General features: G+C 43.3%; 1 protein-coding gene across 4 annotated transcripts; it reads left to right on the top strand.

Moving 5' to 3' along the window:
* The first annotated feature begins 505 nt into the window (after window positions 1-505).
* Window positions 506-20,275, top strand: fam131c (family with sequence similarity 131 member C). 4 transcript variants are annotated; one of them, XM_082519503.1, is made up of 8 exons: window positions 1,688-1,704; window positions 1,798-2,175; window positions 3,075-3,322; window positions 4,822-4,883; window positions 6,497-6,581; window positions 17,077-17,322; window positions 17,613-17,702; window positions 19,719-20,275. In XM_082519503.1, exons 3-8 carry the CDS (start codon window positions 3,292-3,294, stop codon window positions 19,991-19,993), a joined length of 789 nt encoding a protein of 262 aa, XP_082375629.1. In that variant the 5' UTR covers window positions 1,688-1,704; window positions 1,798-2,175; window positions 3,075-3,291; the 3' UTR covers window positions 19,994-20,275. The 4 variants fall into 4 exon arrangements, with proteins under 4 accessions (XP_082375630.1, XP_082375629.1, XP_082375631.1 ...); XM_082519504.1 differs by lacking the exons at window positions 1,688-1,704; window positions 1,798-2,175 and adding an exon at window positions 506-542; XM_082519505.1 differs by lacking the exons at window positions 1,688-1,704; window positions 1,798-2,175 and adding an exon at window positions 2,348-2,371.
* Window positions 20,276-21,045: the final 770 nt, after the last annotated feature.

The raw sequence follows: 21,045 nt of genomic DNA on the forward strand, positions 1-21,045 counted from the left end.
GCAGCAAACAGAGGTTGAATTTCCCCAGAAGCCGAATGACTACTTGCTTTGCAATAAGAGCAACAAAGTAATCACACTTGTATTCAATCAAAACTTGGCTGCATGAAGTAAAAAAACAACTTTCATGTTGAGTACACTGTGCATCATCTGAATCATCCAGTACTGAAAGGCATCCAACTTTCTCTCTGCCGCGAGGGATGACAGAAATGACTGTTGCTGAATGATTGTGGCTTCCCACTGAGGAGAATCGCATACGCGTATGTGGATGTTGGACATTCCTCCTTCTCTTTCTGCTCTCTCCTCGACTACTAAGCAAAAACCCACATTCCCCTCAAAGCCTACTCGAGATTGGTTTCGTTTGATGGACAGAGATTCAGTCACACCAAAGGACCATAAAGAGGCCGGTTTTATTGGCGCTGTCTAACAACTGCACACGGTGACAAAAAAAGGTTTGCACAGCAGCCGGCACTGAGACGTGTTGAGGTAAAGAGCTGATGTGAATATGTAACAGCAAAGGAACTGACTTTTCTTCAACATGCAAGGTGAGAAGTGGGATCTGACCCTTGGGGCTTTAGTGAACACTTCCACCTGCTGGTCTGAATTATTCATGAAACACTTCCCTAAGCTCTTCCTGTCTAACATCCAAGCTCTGGCTGCTTTAACCACTCACCTTGTTTGGTTTAACAATACATTTACAAACAACTGAAACACAAATGTCATGAAAGGTGGTAACACAGCCTTCCAAGTTTCTCATGCACTTTTGCCTTTTTGCCACAAGGTGTCAGGCTGCTCCTAACCTTGACCCCATTCCTTTCACCAAGCGTTTCATGATGGGATGGAAGGACATGGGGGAGTCTGGGACTACAGCAGAGATTATTAAGAATGTTCCAGAGCAGGTTCAGAATTATTTAAAGGAATAATAAGATTCCTTGAGCTTCTCAAAGGGTTTCTGGAGGGATTTCAGAGCCCCCAAAGTGTATTAAAAGGGTCAGTGAACATATTACAGCCCTCCTTGAGACTGGTCCTGTGGCCCTGAAAGAGGTTTGAGGGGCTCTGGAAGGGTTCCTGCAGCTGGAATAGGCTAAATTTGAAGTAGTGAGTTTTTCATTTTCTTAAGGTTTCTTTTAGGGGGAGCTGAATGGATCAGTGAGGGGTATCTTTTTCTTGAAGGTGTGTGGTTTCTTCACTATGTTTAAGGAGGAATTTTCTTCACTGTGTTCACTGGTTGTTAGCAGAAGGTCTCAGAGGTCCTTAGATTTTTGGAGGAACATCTGTCATTTCTAGATGAGATGTTAGGGTTCATTAAGTTCTCCTGAAGCACAATTTTCTGGAAAAACGTCAGTGAAGGTCAACAGTTTTTATCAGGGTTTCATTTAATGAAAGCAACTCATTGATTATATTATTCTGTAAAGCTACTCATCAGCTCATACTTATCTCTGTGTCAAATTAGCCAGAAAGAACTTCTCTTTTCCAAACATCGAGTTTCACCCCATCTTCTTTCTCCAATGTGCAATTTCAAGGCTCACTTATATTTTCAGTTAGTTATTTATTGTATGGTTGAGAGGTAGGGTCTCTGGGAATGTATATGAAGGAATACCCTGTGGAGTTTCGGCTTAGTGGAAATCTGCCCTTGGGGAAAATACAAAGAGCACTGTTTCTTTTAAAGGGAACGTAAACGCAGCACGATTTTCTTGAATGTTTGAGGTCAGCGTCTGCTGTTTCTCTAACTTTATCAGCGCAGTCCTCCCATTTTCATCAGATAATGTTTCTTTGCATCCTTTCCCCGTCCAATTACAGAAAAACGCTTCAAAAGTACGGAGCAACGTGGTTGCCACGGCAACAGGATTTTCCCCACGTTGCCGCGGGTGATGTCAGCAAAGCCCCGGTTACTACTGTGCCAGCAGGCACCGGGCTCTGAGACCAACTTGCGAAACACACAAGGACAAGAAGAGTCGAGAAAGAAAGAAAAAAATTGTTCCAGGTGAAATGAGCCACTGTGTTTAAATGCTGTGTTTAAGCAAGGGCAAGAAAATCTGAACATTCAGCTCAGGCTGGCAAGTTCAGAGAGAAGATCGTCTCAAAGGCATCTCAATAACGCCACAAAAATGCGTTTAAAGGAAGATTTGGCTTCAATATCATCCATAAAAGTTTCATATCCCCGGAGAAATTAATCAGGTGAGACAGAATTTGCAAAGGAAAACATATAAATTATATATCTATATATAAAGATATATATAGATATATAATTTATGTGCAGTGTGCGCTGTTGGTCTGCTGTCCTTCTGTGAACTGATGCGCTTTCCCCCTCGTCCCTCGTATAAGGTCCAACTATTTCTTTGTCATCTGTCAGGGTTCTCTCCTCTGAACTTGTGTGAGTGCTTCTGATGTGTGTTTGGTGTCTTCTTGTTTTTGTGTTGCTTTGTTTGTTTTTCTTCAGTCGTTTTCCTTCTTTTCGTTTTTAAGACCACCCTGTACGTGTTTTCCTGCCCGTTTTGCATTCGGAAAAGTCGGGCTGGTTGCTTCTTTAGTGCTGTTGTCTTAAATACGATGTCATATGCACATAATGTAATAAGAGATTGTCTGCCCTTCGTGGTCAAAAGATAGAAATGGAAATGACTGCGTAAAAATGAGTGAGATCCACCAGAATCTGCACTTAAACATTTTGCACTTTCTGCATGAAACATAGTATCTATCTATCTATCTATCTATCTATCTATCTATCTATCTATCTATCTATCTATCTATCTATCTATCTATCTATCTATCTATCTATCTATCTATCTATCTATCTATCTATCTATTATTTGTCCCACAACATACTTACATACCTCCATCAATAAGCCCTCTTGTCACAGTGTGAAGTCAAATATATACAGTAGCATGAAGACTGGGAGGGGAATAGAAGAAAGAGTGGGGAGGGGATTCAAATCGTCACCAAACAGACATTCATGCTTTCTCCCCCCTTTTCCTCTCTCTCTGTCTCTTTTTCTTTGTGTCCCCCCTCCCCACACTTCGTGTCTGTTGCTCTCTCTCTCTCTCTCTCTCTCTCACCTCCCTTCTCCTGTATGGAGCAGTGCCTCAGCCTACAGCTCACCAGGCATTCACTCTTACTTACCCCCCAACTCACACACACACCACCACCACAGTTTCTCACTTCCCTCTGCTCCTCTGCTTACTGATACTTCTGCTTCCACTGCTGCCTTCCTCGCTCCCTTCCCTCTTCTCTGTAGCTCGCTCCTCATCCTCAATCCACCATGGTGAACAGATAACCGCCCCTGCCGTCCCGAGACCATGGGTGCCTGCCTCTGCAAAGGTCACAAAGGTCAGTGCCCGACTCCACCTGCTTGCTCTTCCTCATCTGTGTGTATGTCTGAGGGTTTAATCAGCCTTGAAGATAATGTGACAGCATTCACAGGCTGTTTCAGAAAGTTGCATTATGCCTTTCAGGAATAACTATGCACGTGAGGACATGGAAAATCATGGAAAATGTTTGATTTCTGATTTTGGCAGATATTCCTGAAGTTCTAACAGCAGAAAGACCACCTGAATCACATTTTGAGGCATGTTTACAATGCACTCCATCATACGAATCCAGAAACTTATTTTAAGCTGATGTCTTATCTATCCTCGAGCGAATCTGTTGAGGCTGCTTTAGAATAAAGACTCTGGGAGAAGAGGCTGATGACGAGGCTTGTGTGGATCAGTGAAGGACAATTGTAGCTGTAGGATGTCAGAGCTTCGTCAGAAGCCGATTCCAAGTTGTCGTGACTTGAAGATGTGACTTGGGTTGCAATTTATTTTCTCTCCTACTGTGTTTGCTCACTGTCTCTGCTTCTGGGGGAAATAAGTTAGTGTTCCAACGCTGCCTAGATGAAATAACAATACCTCAGCTGAATGCAGGGCCTCTTCCAGGGAGAACATAGGTAGTAATTTATGCTGTCAAAAATAAAGGTTCACTAGCATCGAAGACAGATGTGAGGTGTCTGTGATACCTCAGAACAGCAGTCTACTTAATATTTTCCCTTTATATTTTACATGACAAAATATTAACATCATACTGCAGTCTTATATATTATTTTCAGCTGGAGCGCCGAGTGCTGTTTGAAAATATTTTGTGAGACAAAGGTGACAGAGTGAGCAGCGCTTTCAAGCTGGGAGGAAAGAGAGAAGGCAGCTGTGAGGATCCAGACAAACAGATAAGAGAGCAGTGGAGGTGTGTGTTGTGTGTACGTGCACAGGTATGTGTGTATGGGAGTGAATCAGTGTGGGATTTAACCCCACAAGGACAGTGTATTGGATCAGGAATCGCAATGGGGTTTCTTGACCTGCTGATAGGATCCGATGAGGCCAGAGAGCAGATACAGCCCTGTGCACCAGTGTGTGTGTGCATGTGTAAAAGTGTGCTGGCAAGTAAATGGAAGGGCATCACTAGTCACCTCTTGCTGTAGCGTTTCCATAGCAATACCCAATTGTATTGAAGGCACCTCCCGTGGGAAAACCCCTAATGTGTGAGCGTGTGTGTGCGTCTGACATTTCTAATAATGTTAATTCGCCATCGCACGGGCCTGCACTTCATTTCCTCCTGTCATTCATACGAACCTCATCACCATCAATTAGAAAGCAAACAGTGTGAGCTGGGGCCGAGCTAAATATGCAGAGAGGCTTTGGTTAAATGACTCTAACAGGATTCAGCCGTCTCCATCTCATCATTTATATATGAGGCTCACTTGACCCCTGGAAGCACATCGACACACACACAAAGGAAGCTTAGACATGTACGCTCCAAGTGTAACACCAGGGTTTATCTGTCACTCCCTACAGAGATCAGCATTCCTGTATCAACACTGCACCACCCCGAGGAGGGTCAGTCATCCCCTGCCAAGGTAAGTGGAAGCCCCCCACCCCACCATCAACTTGTCAATACGCCCTTTTAGATTTTTAATGGTAGCTTTAATGGCTGTCATTACTAGCTAAAACCTTTTTAAAACCAACAACACAGATCATAGTTTAACTAATTATGTCCCTATGATATCATCATTAGCTGGACCAGCTCAATTTATGATGACATCTAATATGCTGGCAGCTCTTTCTATACCCGTAACACAAATGTTACAACATTCACAAATTCTCAATTATTATAAAACATTTATGTCCTGCTGTCTCTCCATTTTTGTAACCCTTTAATATTTTTATGTATGTTTTAAGGAATAATCTTCGCGTTAGCGATGTCACAGTTAGCATTTTGTAAAAAATGTATAAAACAACACATGTATTAAAACCTTCAAGTGAAATTGAGTTTAAAGGAATCTATATTAACTTTTTAATTACTGTTATGGAAATCTGAAATAAATCAATTTACAAGCAAACATGTTGGTTTTGTGAGGTTTTGATTTGCCTCTACAAAGGGAACAACAGTGGTGTATTTCTCAAAAACCACGAGTTACAGCTCATACACTAAACACTGCAACTACAGTAACTTACCCTAAACCTTTATTTCACGTGTTAAAAGTGTTGTTGAAAGCCTACCCAGTCAAACTGGTCAAATATTCAGTCATGGTAATTCCTCGATTTCTAATTTCTTCTACAATGGTAAAACAAAATGCGTGCTGCTCCAGGCAGGTTATTTTCTGAGGATAAATGACTGCTATTGTCTATCAAGGTGAAAACTGGGGACCCTGATTTGAAGAGACGAAGATTTCACTTGCTTTTGTAAAACAAAAGAGCATCTACATTTGGATGTAATGGAGAAAAATAGATTGGACCTCCAGCAGTAACATTAAGCTATCAACTCGCGTAGATTGTACAAAACTGAAATTGAACACATCCCAAAAACATGCAGCCTGTCTGTACCAAAGGAAAAAAAATCATATTATAGAAAAATATTTTTTTCGAATGCTGACAAACGATAGGAAATCAGTAAATCGCCTTTCTGTGATGCACAAAATGTGAATGCCATTTATTGTTATACATGAAAAACCGTAATATCTGTACAAGTGGATTTGAACTGGTTTCCAGCAGTCTGGAGTGGAACCTTTATCTATGCTCTAATGTGAACAGTTTACACCATCAGCTTACTCTCAGTTCAAAAATACTAAAACCGAGAGAACACTGTTTGAAAAGTACCTCCCAAGTCTGTATTGATTGCAGCTTCTTGGGTGTAAACAGCAGACACGCTTATAATACCTTTTGTCTGCAACTTATTCAGGCTGAGTGTGATTACTGAGGGACTGTTATTGTCATTATCACCATTTTGCCAGGAAGAAAAAAAGTGGGAATAGTGTGGGTTGAGGCTCAACGTGACTGGATGCGGTTGCTAGAAGAGGGTGTATGCAAATGTTCTGTTGCATGCATATGTTTGCATCTACTGTTTTTTTGCAGTTCCCTGCCCCTGAATTAGGTCAGATGTCATAAATGTATTGATGGCAACCTAAAAGGAAGCTCAGTCCTGAGAAGTAATGAATATAAATCCCTTTTTTTATGCTATTATACTGTGCAGGATGACCAGAATCCCTCCAATGGCAGCGTATCAGATAAAACCAGTCGCTATGACATTGCAGAGCTGGCCACATCCTCTTTACTGGGTGAGACACACACACACACACACACACACACACACACACACACACACGTGTTTAGTTCATGCTGTGTTTAATTCCTGCGTGCTTCATCACGAGTCACTGTGCTTGTAACTACGGGAGATTAAAATGTCATTTCCGTCTTTCCTTACTCCCTCACACACAGTAATGCCAAGCAGCACACATATTTCCTTCATCCATGTGTATTTTTTCCTTCTCCACCTTTAACTCTGGCTTCCTGCTCCTCGTCTTCTTCCTCCTTTCCCCATCCTGTGTCTGTCTGCCTCATCTTGACTGCTTCCCCCGCTCAGTGGGGGGTTCATTATCTCGGTTAATGTGTTATGCCTTGCTGAACTTTTCCGAGTGAACGCTTCTTTATTACAGTGACAGAATAATTACGGAGGCCATGAAAACCTCATGAATGCAATAGACAAATACAGACATTCAGGAAGACGGCTGAGATGCTGGCACCTGCTTTGAGAGGCTCCGTGATATAAAAAAAAAGAATCAAAAGGCTTTTTAACATTTACTCAATCTTAATCAGTCTTCAGTCATCACTTAAATTGGCACTGTAAGTTCTGTGGACGTGGAGCTGACATCCTAACTGCTTAAATGAGATCACACTGTGCTAACGCAAATATTATTGTAACACTGTAATTGCATTTTGAATAATATTGAGCAGCCGTTGCTGCTTTTATTCTCCTTGTATGATGCTGTTTGATGAATGCGTCAGGCTGACGTGATTGTATTAAGAGCCAATGGTGCTAAAGTGCTGTTAGTAACTCTGGGAAGCTAAAGTCTTCATCAGATTGCAAAGCTGCAATAATATTGGACTGAAAAGGAAATGATGTTTTGTTATTCTTAGAAACCCCGTGTTACTAAACATGCAGTGTTTTTCTACACGTATGTTTACGCTGGTCTTTAAAATGAAATAGGCTTCGCACTATCAGAGTATGAAGGTGCTCAGTGAATTTAGTGTCATTTGAAAGGTAGTCATAATCACAACTAAACTTCAGTTTATATAATGCTGCTGATTCTTTCATCGTGGTATACAGCAGTTCTGCAGGCTATAACAGTAAATGCTGCTGCCACCTCCTAGCAGAAGCTCTTGCTTGACTGCTGTGGCTGGGTAAAGTCAATTGTAAACACCAATCTGCTTGTCCTGTCATTACTTTAGATTTAATTAAAACCATAAAACTAGAAGCATATTCTTGCTAGCTTTGTGCAGTCACAGTTCATTAATGATACTGTAAAGGCCCGATCTCCTTTATCTGGACGTCTGTACAGCTAAAAGGATCTGCTCAGCAGATCTAGTGGGAGTGTGCAAAGTTAAAATAAAAAAAGATCAGAGAAGTAAGGAGGCACAATCCATGACAATGACTTAAAATCAGCAGGAAAAATGGGGCCGATAAAAGGAAATCAATATGGTTGATCTGTTAAGACCCAAACATTTTAGCCCAGCTGCAGACTGAGCAACAACTCACTGACAGGTGAATAAAGACTGTTACAACAGTCAAGTCACGAAATGAAGGCATGAATAGCCTTTTTCAAAGTCTGTCGAGCAGAGAAATAGCCTCACCTTTTAAGTACCCAGAAGCTAAAAGAGCCTAGCTTTAACAACAGCATTTATCTATTTATCAAAAGGAAAAGAGCTGCCGCCGGTCATTCTCAGGTTCTTCACAGAGGTTTTGTTTGTTTGTTTTTTAAATAGATTTTTAAAGGTCTGAGTCCAGTGGGTGTCAGGTGCTCCAAAAAATCACTTCTGTTCATTTAAAGTAAGAAAAGTTAATGCAATCCATGTTTTGACACAGACCAGACAGTCTAGTAGGGTCTTCAGAAGAGCCACGGTTTTGCATTTTAAGCAGATAATTCTGTGAATTATCTGCATAAGAGTAAAATGAAATATCATGTTTGTTTGTTTTTGGATTAAACTCAAGCAGAGCATATACAATGAAAACAGAAAGTGGACCAAAAATGGATCCCTGAGGGACCCCACCTTAAAAGTGAAGCTGGTGAGGATGGCGCATCCCCCACCCTAACTAGAACAATTCTGTCAGCTGAGTAAGATTTTTAATAATTACAGAGCAATACTTTTATTTCTGACAGTGCTCAAACTGAGCAGTTAGAATATCATGCATATTGTAGATAAGGGTACTAATCTCTAAAAGGTCATTTAAAATTTTAAAAAATGCACAGACTAAAATACTTCTGTAACTCAGCTTCAATCTAATAGGAAGCTTTTAGCTTTTCGGTCTGAAGCTGATAACAGCTTTCTCCAGCACTTTAGTCAAAGTGAACTCATTAAATCACATCTCAAAAGAAGCAGCCCATTAGCAGACATTTTAGTCTTTCTGTGTGCAATTTGAAGAACATACAAAAATTTTGAACATGCCATTTCTTTTTAATAAATATTAAATTTAGTAATGCTGTCTCTACTTACAGCAATGAAAACAAGGCAAACTGCTCTGAAGGCTATTTTAGACCAGATCAGTGCAAGTGAAAATAAATGGGACAAATTTGCATGCCATCAAACCAACTCTTCTAAATGAGAAAAAGTAAACAAAGAGCACATTTGCCTACAGTTATAGATCAAAATTAATGCCCTAGGTTTTCTTGATTTCAGTTAACAAGTTTAACAAATTAAAAACTTATGAAGACTCTAGTTTAAGTTCAGTTAATGCAGATTTTTAACACAGCACTTCAACTTCGTGTTTTAAAATCTCTATTACAGTGGCTACATAAAATGTAATTGTTCATCTTGAAGCGAGCTGAATGTTCCCGGCAGTTTATTTAATACAAAGTTACAGCTTAATATACAGAATTGATGGTGGCTTTGAAGGAACATTCAGGAGCTCCCCTAAATATTGCACTTAATTTGCTGCTCCTTCCTCAGTGGCCCACCCTGGCAAGACTGTGCTATATTGGTAATAATGTAGTAAGGCTGCAGAAAAGGTAATGCTAACCCATGAACAGTGCATAGAGACATGGAGACAACATAGAGACAGGCAACAGGTCACACTCCTACATGAAATAAAACTGGAAGTTCTGTTGTTGGTGTGCCACCCCAATATTTTTAGTGGCCCCCATATGGCCATGGTATGAAAAAAGTCTGGAGGCGCCCCTGCTTGTCAGGATAGATAAGTGTGAACATGGACGTCTGTCCATTCACAGTGGCCAAATTTACATCCCTTAAGACTATAACCATGGTAAATACACAGAGCACCCCTTTGCCTGTATTTAGAGCCTTACAGAGCTGTTAGCAGGTTCATTTAATGGTAACAATGAATACTTAAATACAATGCAAAACCCACACTACAGCTCCAGATTTTAAAACCACAGTTTATTCATCTGTCTGTGTTTGCTCATAAACAAAGCACACCAGGAAGTCGTGCTTCACACAACGCAGTATATGTTTTTTGTTTTTATTTGATAAAATCACTTACTCCAGACTTATTGGTTGTTTAAGTAGTACCACTATCTTGATTGCAATAAATGAGACATTGAATCATTTATTACAGTCCCCAAGGAATTTCAGATTATTATTGATATGCTTGTTGCCTCTGACATGCTGAACATGGCTAAATGTTTCATTTATCATCTCATTTCCTGTCTTATTTTAGCAGTGACTCATTTTTAACAGCAAAGTGACTCTTACATATTTTCTGTCAGTTTCATTTTTATGACTGCTTGCTTTGTTTCCACAATCACCTCTACTGAAGCTGCCCTTGTTGTGCAATAATATATGTGTTTAAGGACAATTTATAGAGTTAAAAAAAAAACTCAAGCAAAAAAGCATTGGTTGAAAATGTTGGTTTGCATGACACATTCAATATTTTAAAAGGAATGCCAGCTCTACACCAATTTAAAGCTTGTGTATGTGTGTATCAAATGACTTTGAATGTGGGATTAAAAACAGAGCAAAAAGCATAGTTAGCAAACGGATTTGAGCAGCCATTCGGCTACGGTAAATGATAAAGGGGAGACATTAGTGGAGAAAATAGCTGGCGACAAGCAAACCAGTCGTGGAAATGGCTGAAAGCAGACTCTTAAAAGCTATGTGGGGTTTTTTAAATCATAAAAGCATCCCGGTCCTATCCTTTGTTAGGTAGGTACTTTCAGCTGCCCCCTTATTTCCCATGAGGTCACCACAGCAGATGGATTGGTATATTTGATTTGACACATATTACACCAGATGCCCTTCCTCACACAACCCTGCCATTTATCCAGACTTGGAACTTAGGACACTAGGAACACATTAACTTGTGACCCCCTAAGGGTCGACATGCGGGTTCTCAAACAAGGGATGTTTTGCATATTAGACCTATGTGTTAACTACTGCAACATGGAGCCACTGGACCGTAGCCTTTAGTTCGTGTACCACAGACCTCTTAACAATCTGGGTTTGTTTTGACTTTGAAATAGCTCACACAGTCACTATATTCAAACCCAGTAATGGCATAATTCCTCTGAAGTTGTGAAGATAAATCTAATACATCAAATGTGTCTCTAAGGGTCTCCTTTGAATTCAGTCCTTGAACTCTTATTTGATTGATCTGATTGGCTGATCTTACGTAGAAGCAACCAAGCAAATGTAAAACTTGACATGCTAATCCTCTCTTAGCTATGTGCTTAGCTATCAAACTGTTTCAACTACCCAGCTCATATATCAGCTTGTTTGTTTGTTTCATTTACGATGAGCTTCTCCTTTTAGCTGTTCCCTTCTTTCTACAGCAGTTCATCTCAGCCTATCCCTAGGATCCACCTCTCTCACATTAATATCCTCCTTCTCTACATCCATGAATCTTCTCTGTGGTATTCCTCTTTTCCTCCTGTCTGGAAGCTCCATATCCAATATCCTCTGTCCAGCATATCCACCATCCATCCTCTGTACCTCTGAGCCTGCTAGCCCTTCACCTCAGCTACGTTTTTGGTCTCTACCAGGTCTTGAGGGAATTTTTTTTCTCTTTAATTGCCGACTGCCTAGCTAAAGGCTAATCACCATTTAACCAAGCCTCTGCATGCCCTCCTTCAGTACATCAGTACATCCACGACTGGTCTCTGTCTGCATTTAAAAACTATAAATCAACTGATTCAGTTCTTATATATCCCAGTTCACTCCGTTAGCATAAATGTCAGTCATACAGTATAACCTTATTGTTCTTACAGCTTTACAGAATGGCATAAAATAATGAGAAAAAAATCATTTCCTGTTTAAAGAAATATAAATGAATTTTTTGTGTCTGCTGTTATTGTCAGGATCCATATGGCTCCAGTAATCCTAACAGGCAAGCTGGGTATAGGGTGAGATGCTAAACTAAAGGCAAAGAAGGACAATATCACTGTCTTTTGTGCTCCACTCACAACTGCTTAATAGGCTCATTGCTTTCAACGCCCAGCAATAATTGAGGCTGACTCAGACAAGCATATGTTTCAGAAGTTTTCAAAAAGACTTCTGTGATAAGGAGAATTATCTGAAACAATAAAAGCGAGGATGACAAAAATAACATCTTGAAAAAGCCCTTTCAGTTAACTGTGCAAACTCATGAAAATGTTTTACTTCTCTTCACACAGAGACAATGCAAATGTGACATTTCGTAGTTTTTTTTGTCTTTTTTTTTTTCAGAAACATAATAACAGGCCTCTATAGAGGCATGCAGCAGCACAGTCAGTAGCTCCAAACAGCACACTGTGCATCAGCCTCCCATGGACCTGGCGGTCCCTTAAACACTGTTTCTTGTCTGCACTGTACCTACAGATTAACAGCGAAAATCATGCCTGGCTTACTTCTGCCCACTGCGTTCTGGGAACAAATAGGCTGAGCTATGTCAGCCTATTATGATTTAGTCCGTTTCATAACGCAGTGTTGACAGTTAGTGCAAAATACCCCGTTTGGAAAACAGATGGGATTTTATTGCTGTGTGCACATAACATAAATGGATGCAAATATAGCTTTTCCCACATCAACAGTCAGCCAGAAAAGAGCCGCAAAAAAGAGTCGTCACTGTGTGAACGCAGCATGAGACGGAAGTGGGTGTCACAGTGTACAACAAAACGCTGAGAAGTAGGTGTTGAGCTCAGAAGGGAAAGAAGAAAAAGTGATACCAATGTTTTTTTTTTCTCAGCTTGAACCCAGATGTCCAGCACATTCGGATCCCTTATCTTATTTACACCATTTCTCAATCCTCAAAGTCACCTTTTGATTTCTAATCCTTGGTTTTCCTCTAAGCTTCTGTAGTCTTAACATTTTATTTCTGCTTTTTCCATAAATTCATCTCTTTTTTTGACCTTTACCTTTTCAACCTTTCCTTTGTTTGTCCTTTGTCAATTTGACTTTAACTCGTCCTTTCCGAAGACCTTTAAACTTTTGTCTCCTTTGATTAAATTAAACGATGGAACCTTTGAGGTTTTGCCCGGTGATTCCGCAGTTTATGAATAACACATTAGCGTAGAGATACGGGAACACGGAGACTTGATATTGCTTGACAAGACTCCATTCAGGGCAATATTCAAAGACCCGAGGGAAATGCACCTGATTTGTGGGATCCTTCTGGTTAAGCTAACAATTATGATGTCTATCTAACTACAAAGGAGTCCAAACAGACTGAAATGATCTAATAAAATGATAAATGTCACACAGTTTTTGTTTCAGTGGTTTTCTATCTAAGTGAGACTCATACAATATTGTTAAAGTGCTGAGAGTTATAAACAAGAACTGCCTGAGGCGTGCAATGCTCTCATTTCTGTTCTGTCCAGTTTCGTTTCTGTTAGGTGAGGCTGTGTGCAGACAGGAATAGGACCCAAGGTGCAGACTCCGGAGACAGTCGTGAACTCAAAAAGGCTTTAATTAGGTACTCAAAAATATAACATAACTAAAAAACCTCAAAACAAACTTAAACTGGAGGAATGACAGAACACACAGCTAGGAAAACGGTAGATCGCGACACGGACACAGAGAAACACTGGGCTTAAATACACAGAGGGAGCAATCAAGGAATGGGTAACAGGAGGGAAACACAGCTGGGGCAAATCAGGCCTAACGAGACAAGGGGAAGCAAAACCAGACACATTAACATCAGACATGGACTTTCAAAGTAAAACAGGAAACACATAACACAGACTGAACAAAGACACAGACTCGCACGCACTGCAACAGAGACGTGGGACCAGCGCAGACACAGACACTGACTGGACATGGGGATATAGCCACTAAGGACACACAGAGACGCGAACTAGACAAGGGGATACAGCTGACAGGGGAGACAGAGCAGCTAGAGAAGACAGAGACATAAACTATAAGACAGAACTCAAAGAAACCAAAGACTAGAAAGTATAAATAATATAATAAACTCAAAACCCCTGGGTCAACGACCCAGGCATCCTAACAGTACCCCCCCCTTAAGGGCTGGCTTCCAGACAGCCCAAACCAAAGCATCAAAACAAAAAAAAAAAACCCCAAAAAAAAAAACCAACCCAACCAGGGTGGGCGGCGGGGGAAACAGGATGGAGGGCTCGAAACAAACCAAACAAGGAGCCAGAAACAAAAAAAACAAAAAAAAACAAACAAACAACGGAGCCTGGAAAGCAACAGAACAAAACACAGGAACAAAGTCCAAAACAACAGCACCAAGGCCCAGGCATAGTCCAAAAGCAAACAAACAAAAGAGCTCACGAAAGGCGCAGAGGCCCAGGCAATAGTCTCAAAAAAAGTTCAGGGGGCCGGCCCGGAGGCTAACGGCACAACAGTCCAAACCCGGGCAGGTCAGGGGGGCGGACCGGAGGCTGATGGTCCAAGAGCCCAGAAAACAGGTCAGGAGGCCGGCCGGGCGGGAGGCAACGGTGGCGACGGAGCAGATCAGGAGGCCGGTCGGGCGGGAGGCACCGACGGCGACGTAGTTCAGGGGGCCGTCCATGACGGCAATGACGTTCAGTCATCGGCCGGACAGGACGAGCAGGACGAGCAGGCCGGACAAGATGTGCAGGAACAGACAGCATGGAGACCTCAGGAGCGAACGAAGCTGAACACTCGGAGGCCGGACCAGGCGGAGCTGCAGAGGCTGAGGCCGGACCAGGCGGAGCTGCAGACTCGGGGGCCGGACCAGGCGGTGGAGCCGGTGGTGGCTGAACGGCCTCGCCAGAACCATCAGCAGACACTGGGACGTGCTGGCTGGGTCCTCCCGGACCCCCAGCTGACAAGGCAAGAGGCTGAACGGGCCCCTCGGACCCTCCAGGGGAAACAGGTGGCTGAACGGGCCCCCCCTCGGACCCTCCAGGGGAAACAGGTGGCTGAACGGGCCCCCCCTCGGACCCTCCAGGGGAAACAGGTGGCTGAACGGGCCCCCCCTCGGACCCTCCAGGGGAACGGGTGGCTGAACGGGCCCCCCCTCGGACCCTCCAGCGGGGACGGGTGGCTGAACGGGCCCCCCCTCGGACCCTCCAGCGGGGACGGGTGGCTGAACGGGCCCCCCCTCGGATCCTCCAGCAGGAAGAGACGGCTGAAGCGGTTCCTCGGACCCTCCAGCGGAGACAGGAGGCTGAACGGGCCCCTCGGACCCTCCAGCAGGAAGAGACGGCTGAACGGGCCCCTCGGACCCTCCAGCGGAGACAGACGGCTGAACGGGCCCCTCGGACCCTCCAGGGGAAACAGGTGGCTGAACGGGCCCCCCCTCGGACCCTCCAGGGGAAACAGGTGGCTGAACGGGCCCCCCCTCGGACCCTCCAGCGGGGACGGGTGGCTGAACGGGCCCCCCCTCGGACCCTCCAGCGGGGACGGGTGGCTGAACGGGCCCCCCCTCGGATCCTCCAGCAGGAAGAGACGGCTGAAGCGGTTCCTCGGACCCTCCAGCGGAGACAGGAGGCTGAACGGGCCCCTCGGACCCTCCAGCGGAGACAGACGGCTGAACGGGCCCCTCGGACCCTCCAGCGGAGACAGACGGCTGAACGGGCCCCTCGGACCCTCCAGCGGGAACAGACGGCTGAGCAGCTAAGTGACCCCGTGGCTGAGCAGCTGATGCAAAAAATATAGCCCCAGAATAAATAGTCCCATGGCCCGAAGAAAAAGAAAAAGTGTCCCTTTTGCTCACCACAGCCGGTTGTTTTGACATCCCGGGGTCCAGCTGTGGGGTGACACGCCGGTGGTGCGGCCGCCGCTTCCTCCTCGGTGATGGCTCCAATGGGCCGGGCAACTCCAAGTCCGGCGGGCTGGGCAGCACATCTTTCTCCGAGTTGGGTAGGTGAGCGGTAGCAACAGGGGGATGCAGATCAAGCTCATTAAGGAAAAACTCCTGTATGAGTGGGTGAAGTGAGTCCAAAAGCCAGGGGAGACCAGAAACCAGTCGCTGTAGCCGGTTCGCTACAGCACGCTGAAATTCCTCCCCAGAATGATTCAGCCACAGGTCACATAATTTATCCACTGAATAAATTATATCCTCCCTGAGCTCTTCAGACAGGGCGATTGCTGCTGGGTCCATGTACTGGTCGCGATCTTCTGTTAGGTGAGGCTGTGTGCAGACAGGAATAGGACCCAAGGTGCAGACTCCGGAGACAGTCGTGAACTCAAAAAGGCTTTAATTAGGTACTCAAAAATATAACATAACTAAAAAACCTCAAAACAAACTTAAACTGGAGGAATGACAGAACACACAGCTAGGAAAACGGTAGATCGCGACACGGACACAGAGAAACACTGGGCTTAAATACACAGAGGGAGCAATCAAGGAATGGGTAACAGGAGGGAAACACAGCTGGGGCAAATCAGGCCTAACGAGACAAGGGGAAGCAAAACCAGACACATTAACATCAGACATGGACTTTCAAAGTAAAACAGGAAACACATAACACAGACTGAACAAAGACACAGACTCGCACGCACTGCAACAGAGGGAACAGAGACGTGGGACCAGCGCAGACACAGACACTGACTGGACATGGGGATATAGCCACTAAGGACACACAGAGACGCGAACTAGACAAGGGGATACAGCTGACAGGGGAGACAGAGCAGCTAGAGAAGACAGAGACATAAACTATAAGACAGAACTCAAAGAAACCAAAGACTAGAAAGTATAAATAATATAATAAACTCAAAACCCCTGGGTCAACGACCCAGGCATCCTAACAGTTTCAGTGGCTCGCTACATAAGAAGGCAGCAGTAGAAGTTCTTCTTTTCATGGTTCATGTTATGCAAATCAAGAATAAATGCTCACCCTCAAGCCTGAATTATGCAAAGCTGTAGAATTTCATGTCAAACAACAACCATCTCATTATAGTTCACCTTTCTCTTGCCCTCTATTAGATTTCACATGCTTCGTTTCTCGCTGTTTTCATCTCTTTCCTACTCTACATCATTTTCATGGAGCTATTTCATCTTTACATTGCCTTCCCCTCAATTACTTTCTCTTATTCCTTCGTTACCACACTTACTGCATGCTCCATCTTTTCACCCCGGACAACCAAAATCTAATCTTGAGCTTCATCCCTTCTTGTCCTCCTTCCATTATTTAGGTCTGGTGGCCACAATAAAGGAACACATCACCAAGCCGACGGCAATGGCCCAGGGGCGAGTTGCGCACCTGATTGAATGGAAGGGTTGGGGTGGATGCGGTGAAGCCAGGGGAGGCGGAGGTGGATGGAGCGGGGCCTGGGGTAGAGGAGGCGGCGCCTGGGGGGGCATGGAGGCCGAGCTGCAGGAAGACGAACAGCTTTATTCCCAAATGACGGACGAGTTCAAAGAAGCTCGCTTCGCTGCAGGTGAGGCAGACGGATGAGTTTCATAGGAGGAAAAACAAGATGTTTTCTGTGGAGATAAAACGATGCTGTGATCCCTCCCAACATTGTTTTTGTGTGATTGGTTTGTGCCGAGGGAGCATCTACAAAAATCAATAACCTTTAGAACGTCTGATGACGGTGACTCAAACCTCGGGCACTTATTGAATTTCCCTCTTTTCTTTTTTTTTGTCTTGTGGTGCTTTAAGAAAAACAACTGATCGACTTCTGAGAAGCGCAGCACGAAATGTGTTTGTTTGGCTTGTGTCTCGCAGGTGTTGCGGAGCAGTTTGCCCTGGCTGAGGCAGCCATGAACGTGTGGTCCATGAGCGACAACACAGAGCAGCCGTCCACCAGCTTACAAGGTTGGTGTCTCCTTTATCGGCATTTCATTTTTGTTTTTCATGCTGCGAACGTGGCCGATCCATTGTGTCTGAATACAAATGAACCAAATGCATTCATTTCTTTTATAACGGTCTCCGTCTGGGTTTGATTAATTATTATCCCAAAGTCATAATTTTACCTTCAAGTCGTTGCTTTAATGTTGACAATGGATTTTATTTGCAGACAGACATAAAAGATAAAAGAATGAATTTGTCTTTCACAACATACCTGATTTATAGCTGCATAGTGATGTAAGCTGCTTTGTTGTCTTCTTTATTTTGTTACTGCTGCTTTGGCATGGAGATTAATCTGTCCTCTATTAAATAAGAGCCATGAAAGAATCCAACTGACTGACAGTTACTTTACTTGACATCAAACGTCATCAGTGTGTCAGGATTTATTTTGTCTAGTAGTGGTAGAGATCTCAGAGGAACTGTTTATGCATGGTATTGGTTTTGTTGATATCTCACGTGTTGTTGTTCAGCCGAGGTTGTATTTATGTAGTTTGGATTATTTTTTGTGATGTTCTTACACATAAAACCTTAGAACAAAAAGAGGACGTGCTTTCTGTTTAGCATGACTCTTTGTCTTTTTTCTGTTAGCTGTTTTGTAAGGAAATAAAAAAAAAACTTACTGCCTAAAATTCCAACTTAAAGGAAACTTCACCAACTGAAACGTCTCCTAATTGTCACAGTATGGAGTCATGCTTTGTTCCAGTTAGTTTCTGGTTACATTTTGGTGATTTCTAGGTCTTAGGTTTCAAAGATTCAAGATTCAAAGTGTTTATTGTCATGTGTACAGAAGAAAGAGCATTTCTCTGTGCAATGAAATTCTTCCTTTGCTGTCCATACACAAATGCCAAATTAGGTAGGGTCGAAGGAACGAGATAAATAAGGATAAGAATAAGACAAGGTATTAAGATAAATAAGGTTAAAAAAATAGTGAAAGATAAATCAGTACAAAATAAGTAATTGAAGACAAGTGAGGTATGGAGTTGTTAATGTAAAAGGATGTACAAAGGAGCTTAATGTGAACGATGAACTTAGTGTGCAAATTGTTCTGATGTGCAAATTGCGGTTGAGGTAGTTTAGCTGTTCAGGAGTCTGACAGCAGTGGGGAAGAAGGAGTTGTTGAGTCGAGGTGTTCTGGATTTCACACTTCTAAACAGTCCGTGCGAACAGTCCGTGTTGAGGGGTGTGTGGGGTCTCTAAGGATGGAGGCAGCTCTCCTCTGGACTCTGTGATGGTAGATGCTCTGCAGAGAGGGCAGCGGGGTCCTGGTGATCTTCTCTGCAGTTCTTGGCCGACATCTCAAATTTCCTCAGCCTTTCCTTAGGTTTGTTCCCGTGCCTCCCACGTTTAGAGTGTAATGATTCAGTGTAGGTTTGGTTCTGTCTTCATGTTCATTCATCTGTTTCCCGGTCACATCTTTTGCTCCCTCTCTTCCTTATGTTCCGTCAATCTGCGTCTCAGTGTGAGTCTCTGGTTTCCTGTTTTATGGTGATAGTTCTGTGTGAGTGTATTTTGTTTTGCTTCCTCCCTGACTCGTCATGTCTGATTAGGTTCAGCTGTGTCTTCCTTCTGTTGTGTATTCTCTGGTTACCCTTTGTGTATATAGTGTGTGTCTTCTGCTTTGTTCCCCGTCAGTTTGTCTGTTAACTTTCCCATATCTCCCCGTGTTCCAAGTTCCTCATGTCTCAGGTATTCATGTGTTCCTGGTGTTTCTGGTTTTCGTGTATTTGGTTTTCCCACTTTAGGATTTTGTGATTAGTTTCTCATTCATCTGGTTTTTCATGTCTGGTTCCTGTTCTGTTTTTCAGCTTCAATAAAAGTTATGTCTTTTGTTATAATCCAGTTCAATTTCCACATTCCATGTAAAGACCTTCTTAAAAAATCACAGCAACCTGTGATGACTCACTTGTTTGTGAAATCCAGATACTTTTTTTCCTTTTGTTTTTACAAAGCTACCATCTGACTGATACTGATACCCCTCCACAGCAGCACAGAGCCACTACCTGTCTCAGTTCCTGCTTGATGGTGGAAGCGTTGGCGTCCCTCAGCATCTGTACAGCATTCACACCCAGGTGTATGGCAACAACACTGCAGTCAACCTGATCCCCCCTCCACCACCACCAATCAGCTCCGCTTCCCTGATGTCCAACGCCCAGGACAGAGATCATCCTATTCAGGACAGAAGCACTGTGATTGCAGAAGCCGCTGTCCGCCACGTAGACAGCAGCTCCTTATCCGAGGACGATGTTTTTTACAACTAGGCTGTAAAAAAAGAAGTCTTGATGGCAATCTCTAAAATGAGCCTCGGTGTAAGGAGTCTCAACCACCAGCATCGAGCGAGAGGAGAAGTAAAGGCAGACATTTAAGAGGCGACTCTGTAAATGGCTTTTCTGAAAAGGTTCAGAAGACTCCGGATAGTATTTTCTTGAGAGCTAAGGCATATAGTTTTGTGAATGTACATAGTTCAACTGTGACATTAAAAAAAACATTTTTTATTCCATGTACATGAAGTAGTTATATAGAGCTGAACAGTCAAATGAAATATGCTGTAAATACCTTGTTATAAAGTATGTTTTAATATATGTGATGAACAAGGCTGTCTTGTTTGTGTCGTGGTCTCTTTTCTTCTAACAGGTGAACTGAAGGAAAAGGTTTCGCATATAAATTAAGGATTTCTCGTGTGAATAGAGAGGTGACGTAAGCACACATCCAATTATCCGAGTTTCAGCCGTGATTAGCCATAATTCACACTTTCCTGTCTGCGAGCTGAGAGCAGATGCAGGGAGCGGTGAGAGACGAGGAGAGCGTAGAAAAAACCGAGTGAGAAGAACACAGAATATACTGTGCAGCCGGTGTGTGTTTGAGAGGGAGAGAAGGGAGAGGAGAAAGGTGGTGTTGCTGTTTCCTGTCATGATGTTCTTTTAGCACAAGCTTACACAAAGTGAAGCTTTGCCGCGCGGCGTGCTGTGGCTATTCTGTTACCTCAGTGGCTGTGCACGGCTAGTGTGATCGCATCCATCAACAAAGTCTTTAAGGAGTTTATTTATTACTGCAGTGCAGCAGCATCTAAAGTTAAATGTGACGCAGCTGAATGAAAGGTCACAAGTGTATGTTAGCAAGAGAAAAGTAAACAGAGGCTGTTTTTCAAAAGAGGGCCTCGGTCTAACAGTAGGACAAGGATAAAAAAAAATAAGTCCGAGATGGCAGCATCCTGCAAAAGAAGAAGAGCGACTCCTCTGGGAGCTTATGTTTGCGACTGTGGCTGCTTTCGTTCATCGCAATCAGATTACCCATGTGCTAACTTGAAATGAAT

This window comes from Aulonocara stuartgranti, assembly GCF_965226115.1.
Source record: "Aulonocara stuartgranti genome assembly, chromosome: 20".
Taxonomy (NCBI): Eukaryota; Metazoa; Chordata; class Actinopteri; order Cichliformes; family Cichlidae; genus Aulonocara; species Aulonocara stuartgranti.